The sequence below is a fragment of the Sapajus apella genome, unplaced genomic scaffold (genome assembly GCF_009761245.1).
Source record: "Sapajus apella isolate SASKATOON/1434 unplaced genomic scaffold, GSC_monkey_1.0 scaffold34, whole genome shotgun sequence".
Lineage (NCBI taxonomy): Eukaryota > Metazoa > Chordata > Mammalia > Primates > Cebidae > Sapajus > Sapajus apella.
In genome coordinates this window covers 23,195,009-23,210,942 of record NW_022436974.1, presented here as the reverse complement: position 1 = coordinate 23,210,942, position 15,934 = coordinate 23,195,009, and the positions used below count along the sequence as shown (strand labels likewise).

General features: G+C 40.9%; 1 protein-coding gene across 4 annotated transcripts in view; it reads right to left on the bottom strand.

Annotated features, from left to right (window-relative positions):
* Positions 1–3,363: 3,363 nt before the first annotated feature.
* ALG8 (ALG8 alpha-1,3-glucosyltransferase) overlaps positions 3,364–15,934 on the bottom strand; it is a 33,952-nt gene continuing 21,381 nt past the window's right edge. For 3 of the 4 annotated variants that reach the window (XM_032295908.1, XM_032295911.1, XM_032295909.1), the window contains exons 8-13: positions 14,823–14,943; positions 11,395–11,534; positions 8,795–8,934; positions 6,462–6,559; positions 6,079–6,151; positions 3,364–3,613 (exon numbers count right to left, since the gene is read on the bottom strand). In XM_032295908.1, coding sequence (XP_032151799.1) covers positions 3,382–3,613; positions 6,079–6,151; positions 6,462–6,559; positions 8,795–8,934; positions 11,395–11,534; positions 14,823–14,943 — 804 coding nt within the window. In that variant the 3' untranslated portion in view covers positions 3,364–3,381. The remainder of the gene's footprint in view (positions 3,614–6,078; positions 6,152–6,461; positions 6,560–8,794; positions 8,935–11,394; positions 11,535–14,822; positions 14,944–15,934) is intronic. The other variant, XM_032295910.1, reaches the window with a different exon arrangement.

Sequence of the window (15,934 nt, the reverse complement as noted above, 5' to 3'; positions counted from 1 at the left end):
GATACAGTGACCAAGAACATGAAGTCTCACCACCTATTTTTTTTCTGAGACAGTCTCCTTGTCGCCCAGGCTGGAGTGCAGTGGCACCATCACAGCTCACTGCAACCTCCGCCTCCCGAGCAGTTTGAGCAGGTTTGAGCAGTTCTCCTGCCTCAGCCTCCCGAGTAGCTGGGATTACAGGCATGCGTCACCATGCCTGGCTATTTTTGTATTTTTAGTAGAGATGGGGTTTCACCATGTTGGCCAGGTTGGTCTTGAACTCCTCACCTCAGGTGATCCACCTGCCTTGGCTTCCCAAAGTGCTGGGATTACAGGCATGAGCCATCACTCCTGGCTCCGCCACCTATTCTTTAATCTTCTTAAATTTTGGCACATTGCATATACATTAGATAGTAGGTAAGAAATGAGTTATATATCTTATTTTTTTACATTTTGATAATATTATCTTGTTCTTGACTTTGCTTAATTCCAGATTTCAAAATATCTTGAAACGGCACTTTCATTTGTTTCCTTCTGAGATGGGGTCTCACTGTTACCCAGGCTGAAGTGTATTGTCATGATCATGGCTCACTGCAGCTTCAATTGCCTGGGCTCAAGTGATTCTCCCACTTCAGCCTCCTGAGTAGCTGAGACTACAGGCGCAGGCCACCACACCTGGCTAATTTTTATTTTTGTAGAGATAGGTCTCACTATGTTGCCCAGGCTGGTCTTGAACTCCTGGACTCCAGTAATCCTCCTGCCTCAGTGTCCCAAAGTGCTATGAGCCACCACACGCCACCAGCACTTCATTTATTTAGTGACTGCTGAAATTAAAAAATTTGTTGTTGAAAACCACCCATATCTCTGTAAACTTTAAAAACATGATTACAAAGTATAGTGCTTAGTAAAGAATCCTGGACTCTAGGCAAGAAGTCTAGGTTCTAGTCTGTGTTGGCACCAACAAGGTATTCTTCAAACTCTGGAGCCATTTCCCTCCTGGGAATATAAGATGTTGATTTTTTTTTTTTTTTTTTTTTTGTATAGGGCTTGCTTACTTCCCCAGGCTGGAATACAGTGGTGTGATCACAGCTCACTGCAGCCTTGACTTTCAGGACTCAAGTGTATCTCCCACTTTAGCATCTTGAGTAGTGGGGACTATAGTGTGTGCCATCATACCTGGCTAATTTTTTGATTTGTAGAAAAAGGGTCTCACTATGTTGCTTAGGCTGGTCTTGAACTCCTGGGCTCAAGTGATTCACCTGCCTCAGCCTCCCAAAGTGCTGGGATTGCAAGTGTGGGCCACTGTGCCTGGCTGAACTGTTTTAAGACTATATTTAGACTTTGAAGTCAAATGAAAATGTCTATGAAGCCGTGTGTATATATGAAATAAATCAAAGTTATTTATTATGGACAGAGTCCAGGACCCCCGAGGCAATGCTGAAGAACCTCCAGTGCTCTACAGAACATTCTGGAAATTGCTACACTAGATGAGCTCATCCCATTCTGACATCACATCACTTTCACAATAACAACCAACAAAGTATACATAAATTTGGTCTTGTTGAAATGCATCCAAATTCATCTTCTACTTTTTTTTTTTCTTGGACAATAGCAAAGACGTGAGGAACTACACTGGTCCTTTGTGTTAAAGCTTGTACCAGTAAAATATTTAGGTTTTAATCACGGCCTTTTTGGTGTGCTTCATTCATTCATTCAACCGTGCTAAAAATTGGGGCTATCAAGACAAGTGCCGTCTTCTGGTCTCAAACTCCCAGTCTCCTGGAGAAAAGAGGTAAAAAGCATAATCCAGTATTACAACTGTTAATGGCAGCAGCAGAATCCTGGCACAGTGGGAGCAACTGAATTCTGGGGGAGGAGGGAAGGTAGAATGATAGGAAAAGATTCACATAAATAGCAAAGATATTGACAGAGCACTTAAAATGCATCAGGCAGTGTTCTAAATCTTTTATGTAATCATTTTAGAGATAAGAACATTCAGACAAAGGATGGTTAAATAACCTGCCAAAAGATTAAAAAAAAAAAAAAGAGAGGCAAGATTTACAACCAGACCGTACAACTTTAGGGCTCCTACTCTTAATCACTATGCCATTCTGCCTTTATATTCGTAGACATGGCAGCAGTTAAGTTGAATCTTGAAGAGGTTCAAATAATCAGATGACAGGGTAGAAAAGTCAGCAGAGAGGAGAGGAAGCAGCATGAATGAAAGGGAGCAGAGGTACAAAACAGCATGGCACAAGGGGAGTTTGAAGTTGTTAGGCCAGCTGGAACACAGGGTGGAAGAGAGACTGTGGGGAGGAAAATAGGTTAGAGGGGCGTTTCCCTCCCACTTTGGCAAGATCCCCATTTTTGTCTCTGCAATAACAGACCCAAAATAAGTCTTAGAAAATAGAGTAGATGGAAGAGATGGGATAGATGGATTCCATCTCAGAACGCCATTGACCTTGGACTCTTTCTGATCTTAGAGGATAATGGGTAAATAAAATGTATAAATTCTGCCTGAGGGCTGAAAAATAAAATAGAAATAAAATGTGTGAAAGTTCCTACTGCTGGCTAGATAAACGTTGGCTGAATTTGAATGTGCGGCACGTATGCAAATTGGGATCCTGGATAAAAAGTGTGTATGAAGTACTCTTAAGGAAGAGAAAGAATAAGAACCAGACTGCAAAAACCACTTCAGTTCCTGAGCATGATGAAAGGTTTAAGTGGTAGTCTTATAAAAACTGCAGTACTTGCTGTTAGAATACATGAGCTGCACAAGATGTCCTTAAATCAATGTAGAGTAGCTGTGGTTTGTAGTCTCTGCTGCCTGGCCAAACCAGTACCTTAACTACTCCCCTTGGCTTTGTAAGTATTGTCATTGTATTCTTTCAAAGAAAAAAAAATCTGGAACAAAGTGTACAGAATGGGGACAGTATACCATCTGCCTGTGTGCAAGCCAAGAGGAAAATGCAGGAGCTGGTAATGATCCAAAGGTTTTTTTGTGCATATAAAATGGCATTTCATTTATATTTCCTTAGCACAGGATTCTAAGTATGCTTTATATCCTTACAATGGTTAGCACACTAGGCTACAAATAATTATGTGGTTAATCAGACTCCCTGTTTGGCTTGAGCAAGCACAGCAGTCTGACTGATCTCAGACAATTTTAATGGGGAAAGGCGAGATATTTTTTTCAGATGTGTTTCAGTGTTTACAGAGGGCCAGTGGCTTCTCGCCATGGTGACAATAAGGTTGCTAGGCTGGGTAAGGCCAAATGTGGAAGAATGGTGCTCCAAACAGTTCTACTGAAATGAATGGCTGATGCCACTGGCAACTTTCTTCAAGTTCTGGTTAATTTCCCATGAAATAACTGCTTGGCACACATCCAAGCAGTTCCTTTATTCATTGTTTCTTTGTCTTGACAACAGGAGGGTCAATCAATACTGAAACATACAGTTTGAACCAAGCATATGTGATGCCCACTGCACAATACACTGAGGTCAGTAGCAAAGGGATGAAGGGGTACTTCAGCTTCCAGGAGGTGAGAGGGAATACAAATTCACAGCAGACTTCCAGAGGCCCCAGGCCAAGTAGGTAGAAAGTTTCCATCCAATTAAAAAGAGGTTTTTCCTTTCTGAAGGAAAAAGGAGAGAAAATTTTGATTTTACGTGAGTCATCCTGGTTTAGCAAACATTTTCCTAGCTAAAGCTTCCCCATCTGCACTATCTTGTTGTCAATTATTATAGCCAAGGCCAGAGTCAAGAGCACATTACATTTCACATTTAGGGCCAAGTACAGAGGCTCATGCCTGTAATCCCAGCACTTTGGGAGGCCGAGGCAGGTGGATAGCCTGAGGTCAGAAGTTCCAGACCAACCTGGCCAACATGGACAAACCCCATCTCCTCTAAAAATACAAAAACTAGACGAGCAGAGTGGCACAGGCCTGGAGTTCCAGCTACTCTGAGGCAGGAGAATTACTTTAACCTGGGAGGCGGAGGTTGCAGTGAGCCAAGATGGCATCACTGCACTCCAGCCTGGGCAACAGAGTGAAACTCTGTCTCTAAACAAATAAATAAATAACAATAAAAAATAAGTTTCACATTTAGGAAAAATGATAATGATATACCTTATATTATCTCAACAATCCAAATTTATCCATTCATCTACTATGCTGTTACTTAGCTCAAGCTGCTCAGAGAGAATTTGTCATGAATTTGAAAGAGGTAAAGGGAATAAGAACACTGGAATAAGAACATGAGAAAGAATATAGAATTGAGGATTTTAAAAAATTATTTTTTGAGATGGAGTCTTGCTCTGTTGCCCAGGCTGGAGTGCAGTGGTGTGATTTCAGCTCACTGCAACCTCTGCCTCCTAGGTTCAAGCAATTCTTCTGCCTTAGCCTCCCTAGTAGCTGCAATTACAGGCACTCGCCACCATTCCCAGCTAATTTTTGTATTTTTTGTACAGATGAGGTTTCACCATGTTGATTGACAAGGCTGGTCTCGAACTCCTGACCTCAACTGATCTGCCGGCCTCAGCCTCCCAAAGTGCTGGAATTACAGGCATATGCCACTGCACCTGGCTTAGCATTTTAAAAATATTTTTTATTTTGGTAAAATATATATAACATAAAATTTGCTATTTGTTTAACCATTTTTAAGTCTACAGTTGAATGGTATTATCGATAATGTACACTCATCGCCACTATCCGCCTTCAAAATATTTTCATGACTCCAAACAGAAACTATGGAAACATTAACAATAATTTCCCATCCCCCTGTTCCCTCAACCTCTAATCTACTTTCTTTCTCTACAAATTTGTCTGTTCTACAATTTTATATCAGTGGAATGATACAAGATTTGTTCTATTATGTCTGGTTTCTTTTACTTAGCATGTTTTCAAGATTCATTCATGTAGCATGTATTGGAACTTCACTCCTTTCTTTGGCTGAATACCCATTATATGTATATATCACACTTTATCATGTATTTGTTGATGGACATTTGGGTTGTTTCCATCTTTTAGCTGCTGAGAATAATGCTGTGTTGAATATTGAGGTACAAGTACCTGTTTAGTCCCTGTTTTCCATTCTTTTGGGTATATACCTAGGAGTGGAATTGCTGGGTCATATGGTTATAACTGCATTTTAACATAGTTAATTACATAAGTTTTTATGGACACAATTAGATATAAACCATAAGCAAGCTTTAAAAAATTATAGTTAACATTATATACAGTTTAGAAGAGAAAAAATTTCCACCTATAATTCTGTAATGAAATTTGTACATAGCCAAGCGCAGTGGCTCATGCCTGTAATCCCAACACTTTGGGAGGTGTGGTGGGTGGATCACCTGAGGTTGGGAGTTCAAGACCAGCCTGACCAACATTGAGAAACCTGTCTCTACTAAAAATACAAAATTAACCAGGAGTGGTGGTGGCTCACCTGTAATCCCACTACTCGAGAGGCTGAGGCTGGAGAATTGCTTGAACCCAGGAGGCAGAAGTTGCAGTGAGTGGAGATCGTACCATTGCACCCCAGCCTGGGAGACAAGAGTGAAGCTCCATCTCCAAAAAAAAAAAAAAAAAAAAAATCAGCCGGGTGCAGCTGGCATGCCTGTAATTCCAGCTACTCCGGTGGCTGAGGCTGGAGAATCGCTTTAACCCAGAAGGCAAAGGTTGCAGTAAGTGGAGACTGTCACCCGCCTCCAGCCTGGGCAACAAGTGCGAAACTATGTCTCAAAAAACAAAAAAAACAAAAAAACAACCTGTATATAGTATCTTTTAGTTTTTTCCATATGCATCTGTATTTACATTGTTTTATTCATAAAGCATATTTTACATTCAGTTTTTTTAGTTTTCGAGTTTTCATATAAGATTTTAATTTAGGTTGTCCTCAAATACTCCCCCGAACTAAAGGTACAAACTACGTTGTCTCACCTGAATGACGGGATTGAGTGATTTCTCCCTCTATTTACCAATCGTTTTGAAATGTTGTTATATTACTATTATAACTTAAAAATAAAATTTGAAAGGCTTATCTGACCATTTAGGGGTAAACATTTCACAAGAGTAAATATAATTTAATTTTTCTTCATTACCTGAATAATGTCTTCAGTGAAGAAATACTATATATGGTGAATAGTAACATGAGTAAGATTTTAATGGGAAGTTCTGTTAAAAGAACAGAAAAAAAAACAAGATAATTTAGCATATGAGAGAAAGATTTATGATGCTTAAAGTAATATAAGCACACAGACACAGCTATATGTGCTAATAATGATTTTTAAGCTTAGTTTTGCATTTTCGTGACATCTAGAGATACTGAGAATGAGGAGCAAATGGGAGGTTTCACTTAAGAGAATGAATGATCTCTCTCTTTTCAAGAGATTTTAAGGTTGTTTAAATCAGATGTATTGATCTCTAGGCCTAGATGAAAAGAGCGTGGTAGTCAAATATATCTCTCTCAAAAGAAGCTATTTACCTGGTGCAGTGAAGAGCAGAGGAAAGAGGGAATAATGTCCTGTTGTGGTCAGAATCAGAAAAACTGAAGCATCTCCTGCTTTTCCCACAGACAAAAGGCTAAAAATAAAAATTGTTATAATAATTTCTTAAAACAACTGATACTACATTTGCAAATAGCTTAAATAAACTGCATCTCTTATAACTTTAGAACTGGCTTAGGCATAGAAGAACAAGCTTTCTGAACAGTGTTTGAGAGATTTTTTTTTAAAACAAAACAAAACAAAAAAGAACATGCTGATTTTGCCACAAGTTCAATTTAGTTGAGAATATTAATTTTTTAGTAGGAAACTTTAAGCAATCAATAGCATGTGGCAAACTAAATCAGGGGATATCTATAAAAGTATCTTCCTTATGGCTGGGCACAGTGGCTCACACCTGTAATCGCAGCACTTTGGGACACCAAGGCAGGCGGATCACCTGAGGTCAGAAGTTCGAGATCGGCCTGGCCAACATGGTGAAATCCCATCTCTGCTAAAAATACAAAAATTAGCTGGGGATGGTGGCAGGCCCTGTAATCTCAGCTACTCAGGAGGCTGAGGCAGGGAGAATCACTTGAACTCAGGAGGCAGAGGTTGCAGTGAGCCGAGATCGCACTTTGCACTCCAGCCTGGGCAAAAGAGCAAGACTGTCTCAAAAAAAAAAACAAAAAAGAATCTTGCTTCCCTCAGTAATCGCCTTCTCCAAAGACAGAAATGTGGGAATGGGAGCTGCCTAGTGGTGGCAGTTAGGGAAAGAGGACTTGGCGTTTCATTTCCAACCCTATAGCTCATCTCTTGGACAATGCCCTTCACCTGCTGGTGTTGGTGTGAATTCAGATTACAGACATTAAAAGTTTTTCTTGGCCGGGCGCAGTGGCTCACGCCTGTAATCCAAGCACTTTGGAGGTCAAGGTGGATGGATCACCTGAGGTCGGGAGTTCAGGACCAGCCTGACCAATATGGTGAAACCCCGTTTTTTTTAAAAAAAAAAAAGTTTTTCTTTTATTTTTTAATTTGGAAACTCCAAGCTGCTAAATAAATCCAGACAAGCCATACACAGGCCTGACAAATTTGCTTATGAACTTTCAGAGCTTAAATGATTTCTCAAGATTTAAGGAAAATATCAAGAAAAAAGGCTATTACCATTTATCTATCGATTGGGTTTCCACTATACCTAAAATGGACACTACTACATTTAAAATGCTTTTTTTTTTAGCATGGCATAGTGGAAAGATCATAGATTCAACATCCTAAGATTCAGGTCCTAACTCTGCTTCTTGTGAGCTCTTATGACATTGGACAAGTCACAAACACTCTGAGCCCTAGATCCTTCAGATGTTAAGAAAGGAAATAGGCCTGTTTTGGTGGCTCACACCTGTAATCCCAGGGCTTTGGGAGGCTGAGGTAAAAAGACTGCTTGAGCCCAGTGGTTTGAGACCAACCTAGGCAACACGGCAAGACCCTGTCTATACCAATAAAAAAATAAAACAATAAAAAGGGAATAATACCCATTTATCTTATCTTTCTTTTTCTTTTTTTTTTTTTTTTGAGACAGGGTCTTGCTCTATTGCCCAGGCTGGAGTACAGTGGCGCCAGCTTGGCTAACTGCAACCTTCACCTCCTAGGTTCAAACGATCTTCATGCCTCAACCTCCCAAGTAGCTGGGATTATAGGCATGCACCACCATGCCTGGCTAATTTTTGTATTTTTAGTAGAGATGGGGTTTTGCCATGTTGGCCAGGCTGGTCTCAAACTCCTGTCCTTAAGTGATCCACCACTTCAGCCTCCAAAGTGCTGGGACTACAGATGTGAGGACCATGCCTGGCCAATTATCTTAAAGATTATTGTGAGGCTCAAAAGAAAGAATGCAAAACAAAAACAGTTCTGAAAATCTGAAAGGTAGTACAATATCAAGTATTATTCCAGAATAGACTAAATCATTACTTTGACTAACAACACTTAACAAAGAACCATGGGATCTTATTTTCACAGACAGGATGACACCAAAGCCGAGGCGTTTTCTATAACATACTGCCCCTGAGTGATCAGATATAAAAGCCCGGTTTCATGTACTTAATTACTACAGTGCTTCTTTCCAAAAATGAAGAAACAGAAACTACATGCATTTTTGCATACCTTCAGGGGTCCAAGAATCCCAAGTTAAGCATCCCTGTTCTGTCCTAGTAGAAATCTGTTCCTATACATCTTTGTTTTTGCCTATCCTGGTTAACAGGACAAGAAGGGACACAGCAAACAGAAAATCGGATCATTGTGAAATATGCCGAAATGCTTACTGGCTGAGCTATCTGCTTACCTCATTGGGAGAATTGCTAGAAGTATGGCTTTTTCATGGACATGCCACCCAAACATAAAGGAGCTCAAGGCACAAAGAATTAAACATCGGAGAAAGCCTCTGGGCCCTTGGGGTTTAAACCAAAGACAGAAAATAGAGGGCTAGAAACAATAGGCAAAGATAAACTTCAGTATCATTTGAAATAGACTTTACAGAAACAGAGTTCAGGTGAAGGCAATTTGCATCATCTCTGAAAGACAGCAGATCTTAGACAATTCTTCATGAAACTGGAATCATTCATCACTTTTTGCACAGTCTACCAAAGTTAACATAAAAGCAACAACTCAGAAAAAGTTGGCATTTGATGTATATATTTAACTCATTAAAATTAATTCTACTGGCTGGCATGGTGGCTCATGCCTATAATCCCAGCACTTTGGGGGCCAAGGTGGAGAGATCACTTGAGGTTAAGAGTTTAAGAACAGCCTGACCAATACAGTGAAACTCCATCTCTACTAAAAATACAAAAAAAAAAAAAAAAAAAAAAGAAAAAAAAAAAAAAGAAAATTAGCTGGGCATGATGGTGCACGCCTATAGTTCTAGCTATTCAGGAGGCTGAGGCAAGAGAATCCCTTGAACCCAGGAGGCAGAGGTTGCAGTGAGCCGAAATTGCGCCACTGCACTCCAGCCTAGGTGACAGAGTGAGACTCTGTCTCAAAAAAAAATCGGCTGGGGGTGGTGGCTCACACCTGTAATCCCAGCACTTTGGGAGGCTGGGGTGGGTGGATCACAAGGTCTGGAGTTCAAGACCAGCCTGGTCAAGATGGTGAAACTCCATCTCTACTAAAAACTACAAAAAGGCTGGGCGCAGTGGCTCACACCTGTAATCCTAGCACTTTGGGAGGCTCAGGCAGGCAGATCACCTGACGTCAGGAGTTCAAGACCAGCCTGACAAACATGGAGAAACCCTATCTCAACTAAAAATACAAAAAAAAAAAAAAATTAGCCAGGTGTGGTGGTGTATGCCTGTAGTCCCAGTTACTCAGGAGGCTGAGGCAGGGGAATCACTTGAACCCTGGAGGCAGAGGTTGCAGTGAGCCAAGATCGTACCACTATACTCCAGCCTGATGACAGAGCAAGACCCTGTCTCAAGAAAAAAAAAACTTAGAAAAAATTAGCCAGGCACAGTGGCAGGTGCCTATAATTCCAGCTACTCGGGAGGCTGAGGCAGAAGAATCGTGTGAACCTGGGTGGCAGAGGTTGCAGTGAGCTGAGATTACACTACTGCACTCCAGCCAGGTGACAGGGCGAGACTCCGTCTCAAAAAAAAAATTAATTCTACTATCAAAATTAATAATTAAGTTCTGGGATATACAGCCTAACAACTTATTACAACTTCATAGTTTATTAATAGTTCACTTATTAATGAACCTATTAGGTCAAACTACAGAAGTTCCTAGATACTTCTGAGCCAACGAATTAGCTTTACCATATTAATAAATATCTAGATTTGTGGTATGGAAGGCCACAGAAACTATAGGTAACTCATAAGGCTGAAATTTTAGGAAAAAAGTTTTATCTCAATTAAAACAAACAGGCCAGCAGAGCTTAATTATCTACGTATCTATACTGTCATGTAATTAATTGGGGTCAGGTGGTTGCTAGTAGGTTTGAAACATTCAGAAACCAAAATTAAAAATGAGTGTAATTATAGATAGGATTGAGTTGTTTATATTGAATTCTACTAAAATTATACCATGAAATTGAGGTCACTGCAATCACTAATGAAATTTTAGAAACAAAAGTTTCTTTTTTTTTTTTTGAGACAGAGTTTCGCTCTTGTTACCCAGGCTGGAGTGCAATGGCACGATCTCGGCTCACCGCAACCTCCGCCTCCTGGGTTCAGGCAATTCTTCTGCCTCAGCCTCCTGAGTAGCTGGGATTACAGGCACGTACCACCATGCCCAGCTAATTTTTTGTAGTTTTAGTAGAGGTGGGGTTTCACCATGTTGACCAGGATGGTCTCGATCTCTTGACCTCGCGATCCACCCGCCTCGGCCTCCCAAAGTGCTGGGATTACAGGCTTGAGCCACCGTGCCCGGCCGAAACAAAAGTTTCTAAAGTACTTAGAATGAGGCCTCTAAGAGCATCTTACTCGACTCATCCTAGGCTCAAAAAGCCAATGTCGACTCTCTCAACTCATTATCACCATCAAGACAAAACATCCATGCTGTCTAGATACATTAGGAATTTTGAACATTTAGCTAAGGAGGAGAAAAACAAAACCAAATCTGGATATCCCTGTCACAAACATTTCCTCCTTTCTTTGCAGTATGGTCCATGCCTCTTCCTCCCTGGGCTTTTCTTTTCTCCTTCCCCCAGGGTAAACAGATGGTCTAACAGCCACTGGCAAGAATCTCTCTCACAAAGGCTTTACTGGTAATCCTTCCTTATGGTGTTCAAAGTTACTCTAAGAATTGCTAGGAAATACTTCAATCTGCAGAAGGATTACAGGCATGGAATTTATCCTACAGTTGGAAGAGCTTGAAAGTTGAAATTTAATCAGACAAAAGAAAAACAGAGAAAACTCAAGAAATGAGTACCATCTGTTGAGTTCTTACCAATATGGCGATCAGTGTGCATATAAGGGTTGCCAAGGGAGTCACAGAGGGAAGGACTGTATGTTGGAACTGCTGAACCAAACCACTTGTCATTGAGGCCTTGGGAATCTTGTTGGGATCAAGAAATTTCAATTTCAAACCTATTAGAGCAAACAGATATTTTGTGTTATTTTTATCACTGAGTTACCACATATTAACAATCAATTCCTTGAGAAAAAAAGTAAGCTACTAAATTGTATTGCTGCTTAGAGGCTAAGACTTCATGAATTTAATCCTATACTATTCTACTCAAAATGCCTCTGGTCTTAAATGATAATATATCAAGCAGCTCTTTGCATTGGAACAGGGAATTTGTTCAGCTTATAGGAAACTTGTCAGCAGGCGGCACAAATGGTAACCTGCTCTCATCTCTGAAAGCAAGCTTCTAGAACAGTCTGCCTGTGTCAAAAGGAACTTGGAATCCTTCATCTCCTAAGGAGAAACCGTGTATTCCTAAACATAGCATCCAGTGACTTCCATGATCTTGTAGCCCCTTCTCACCTGCCAGCCTCATCTCTACTTTGTTAAATGCAGCTGGGCCACAATGAAATAACTGTGGGTCCTCAATATACCACTGTCAACACCTGTGTCGCTCTGCTCAGGCAACTCCCTTTGCCAAGTTAACTTCTAATTCAATCACCTGAGAAAGCTCCTACTTGCTCTGTCACCCAGGCTGGAGGGCAGTGGCGCAATCTCGGCTCACTGCAGCCTCTGACTCCCGAGTTCCAGTGATTCTCCTGCCTCAGCCTCCTGAGTAGCTGGGATTACAGGTACCCACTACCACACCAGTTAATTTTTGTATTTTTAGTACAAATGGGGTTTCACCATTTTGGCCAGGCTGGTCTCAAACTCCTGACGTCAGGTTATCCGCCCACCTTGGCCTCCCAAAGTGCTAGGATTGTAGGTGTGAGCCACCGCACCCAGTCGAGTGAGCTCACTCTTACAGTGTTCACCACAAGGCATTACACTTGCTTATGTGCTCATTCCCTCTACTATACTGTGTTCCTTGAGGGCAGAAATGATGATGATTTCACTTCTATCCCTAGTACATAGAAGTTCAATAAATACTTACTAAGCTAATTCAGAGAATGACAATACAAGCCCCAACAAGCTCCGGATAACAGGACAGTCAGGGACGGTCTGAGCATCTCTAGGGCCCTGTTGAATGCCAGTGAAAATGAGTGCAATGTAGGAAAGATGTAGATTACCAAAATATTTTCTATTTACTCACCCTCTTTCCCTTTCCCCTTTGGCCTGCTGATTCTCTTATAGCTAATAACTATCTCCCTGAAACACAGCTGTCTAACTCTGACACTGACTTTCCATGTAAAACATCTTCAAAGAGACAAACATACAAGTGAGGGTACAGTACAGCTTCCTGATTCAGACAAGGCAACTGGCCCTTGTACCTCACACTATGCTGACTGTTTAAAGCTTTTTTGGAAATATAAATGTTCTCTGCTATTTCCCCATTAAAAAAAAAAATACAAATGTTAGGAATCACTCTGTAAGAATGCCATGTACATCAAGGCTAGATTCACAGTGAGTAACACAGTGACACAGTGTAAAAGTCATCACATACCTAGTGTATGATTTCATTCAAGTACTTATCAAAAACAGTAATAGCAGCCACCATGCATGGAGCATCTATCATGTGCCAAGAGCTCTGCACTTACTACTGTTAGCCCCCTGAGGTAGAGAGATGGAGTAACCTGCCCAAAGCCACACAACTAATAGGTGGTAGAACTGAACTCAGGTTTGTCTGGCTCGAAAGTCCCTGATACTGATAACTTAGTACTTTTTTATTCTTGCTTCAGTTCCTCACAACACACTGTATAGGAACAGGTAAAGTACTTATGCTTTTCGTATAGTGAAGAAAATAAGATGAAAGGACTTGCCAATGCCACACCCTGCCATAGCAATTTATGCTGGTAGGCCTCCAAACCAAGTCATCAGACTCTAGATCTGGAGTCCCAAGGGCCAGATCTATGCCCTGTGCCTGTGTCTTTGCACAGAACTGAAACTATGAATGGTTTCTACTTTTAAAAGGTTTTAAGCAAGCTCACGCCTGTAATCCCAGCACTTGAGAGGCCGAGGCGGGCGGATCACCTGAAGTCAGGAGTTCAAGGCCAGCTTGGCCAACATGGTGAAACTCAGTCCCTACTAAACATACAAAATATTAGCTGGGTGTGGGTGGTGTGTGCCTGTAATCCCAGCTGCTAAAAGCCTGCTCAGAGGCTGATGCAGGAGAATTGCTTCAACTCAGGAGGCAGAGGTGGCAGGGAGCCAAGATTGCGCCATTGCACTCCATCCTGGGTGATAAGACCAAAAAAAAAGAAAAAAGGTACACACACAAATATAGACACAGACACACACACATACTGTGTGTGGGCTGAACAGCTTAAAATATTTATTATCCGGCAGTTACAGAAAAAGTTTGCTGACCACCACTCTTGATCATGCTGTTTTCCCACCAAGCTAGGTTGTATTCACAAATGAGAGACTGTGAGTTATCCAGAGTGAGTGATTTTTAGTGGAACCATCTCAAAGCATACCTTATTTTTCATTACAACCCAAATTTTAAAAAGCATAGCCTAGGTTTTTCATTTCTTCTCATCTCATGTTAAAATGCAGGGTAAATTTCTTTATTGATTTAATATCCAGAGTCACAACTTATATATGCTTCTTTCTTCTTTCTAATATATTTAGGTTTAAAAGTGGGGTGGGCCAGGTATGGTGGCTTGTGCTGGTGATCCCAGCACTTTGGGAAGCCAAGGTGGGAGGATCATATGAGACCAAAAGTCTGATACCACTCCGGGCAACAGAGTGAGACCTTCAACTCTAAAAAACAAAAATTTAAAACTCAGCCAGGTGTGGTGGTATGCACCTGTGGACCCAGCAACTCAGGAGGCTGAGACAAGAGGATAGATAATTCGAGCCCAGGAATTTAAGGCTGCAGTGCGGCTATGATCTCAACACCATTGCACGCCAGCCTGGGTGACACAGTGAGACCCTGTCTCTCTAAAAATAAGTAGGGGTTTGAATAGGAATGGTGAAAAGGGGAAAAAATGTAGGGTTAACTGCTGCTGCTGAATAACGTTTTTAATTAAGGAAAAAAATTACCTTTATAGAGTGTCTAAATATTTTACTTTTTCCCCAGGAAAGGATCAATAACCTCATTATCACAAGGAGCTTTTATAAGGAAAACAGTCTGTTCATTGCACTAACGCCTCAGTCCCAAAAATTGCCCAGCTGTTCATCCTAAAAGCTGAAATGCAGGACTGGAGAACAAACAATTCAGCCACATTTTAAACACAAAAGTTTTCCCGTTTCTCCATGTGACCATTCTTTCAATATTCAGACTGGGTAAACAATGCTTGCTACCATACCGATGACAGACAGCACTTTGTCCAAAGCATTGTACAAAGCCCAGAAGTTTGGAGCCCAATATGCATGGCAGAGGCCCCTCTTGAAAGGAAAGAGTCGGGAAAAGACTTGAGGCAGCTGATTCTGTTGAAAAGAGAAATGAAACTGATTAAACAGTCATCAATCTTTTCCAAATTCAAAAAGAGAACTAGGGAACTCTCTACGGTATAATGTGGAAAAAGTTATGCGGTCTGGGTTCCAGTCTCTATTCCTTCAAGTAAGTGATTGTATGCTCCTAAGCAGTTCACAGAACCTTTTTTTGGTCTCACTTTGTCCACTGCCAGTGGGACAATATACATTAAAATACTTTGAATACAAGTCCATACTATAAGTATAATAATGGAAGAATTTACAAGCTACAAGGCAGAACACAGACTGCAGCTTATCCATGTCTACTAGGGTAAAGGGGAGAGCAGGGAAGACTACAAAAGATGTGATGCATTTTGGTTTTAGTAAGAATTAAAATTAATTATTGATTTCAGGGCAGGGAAGAAGGGGAACAAAGAAGACATCTGAACATTTGTTAAATTTTATGCACTTTAGAATGTTTACTGTCCATGTAAGATTGCAAAATTATTGATTTTTTTACAAATGAATTTTATCAAGTAGGTAAACTTACAAATACAAAACACAAAAATCATGAAGATCAATTCTGTGTGTGTCTGTGTAACATATAAACATATAAATATATATACATATTTTAATGTGCACAAAACTGCCTGAAAGAATACTACCCTACCCGGCAGGACACAGTGGCTCCAGCACTTTGGGAGGCCGAGGTGGGTGGATCACCTGATGTCAGGAGTTCGAGACCAGCCCGACCAACATGGTGAAACCCTGACTCTACTAAAAATACAAAAATTAGCCGGGCATGGTAGCACGCACCTATAATCCCAGCTACTCAGGAGGCTGAGGCAGGAGAAACGCTGGAACCCAGGAGGTTGAGGTTGCAGTGAGCCAACACTGTACCACTACACTCCAGCCTGGGAGACAGAGTGAGACGCCATCTCAAAAAAAAAAAAAAAAGGGAATACTACCCTATATTTGGAGAGTCACAATGGGTGGGAAGAATAAG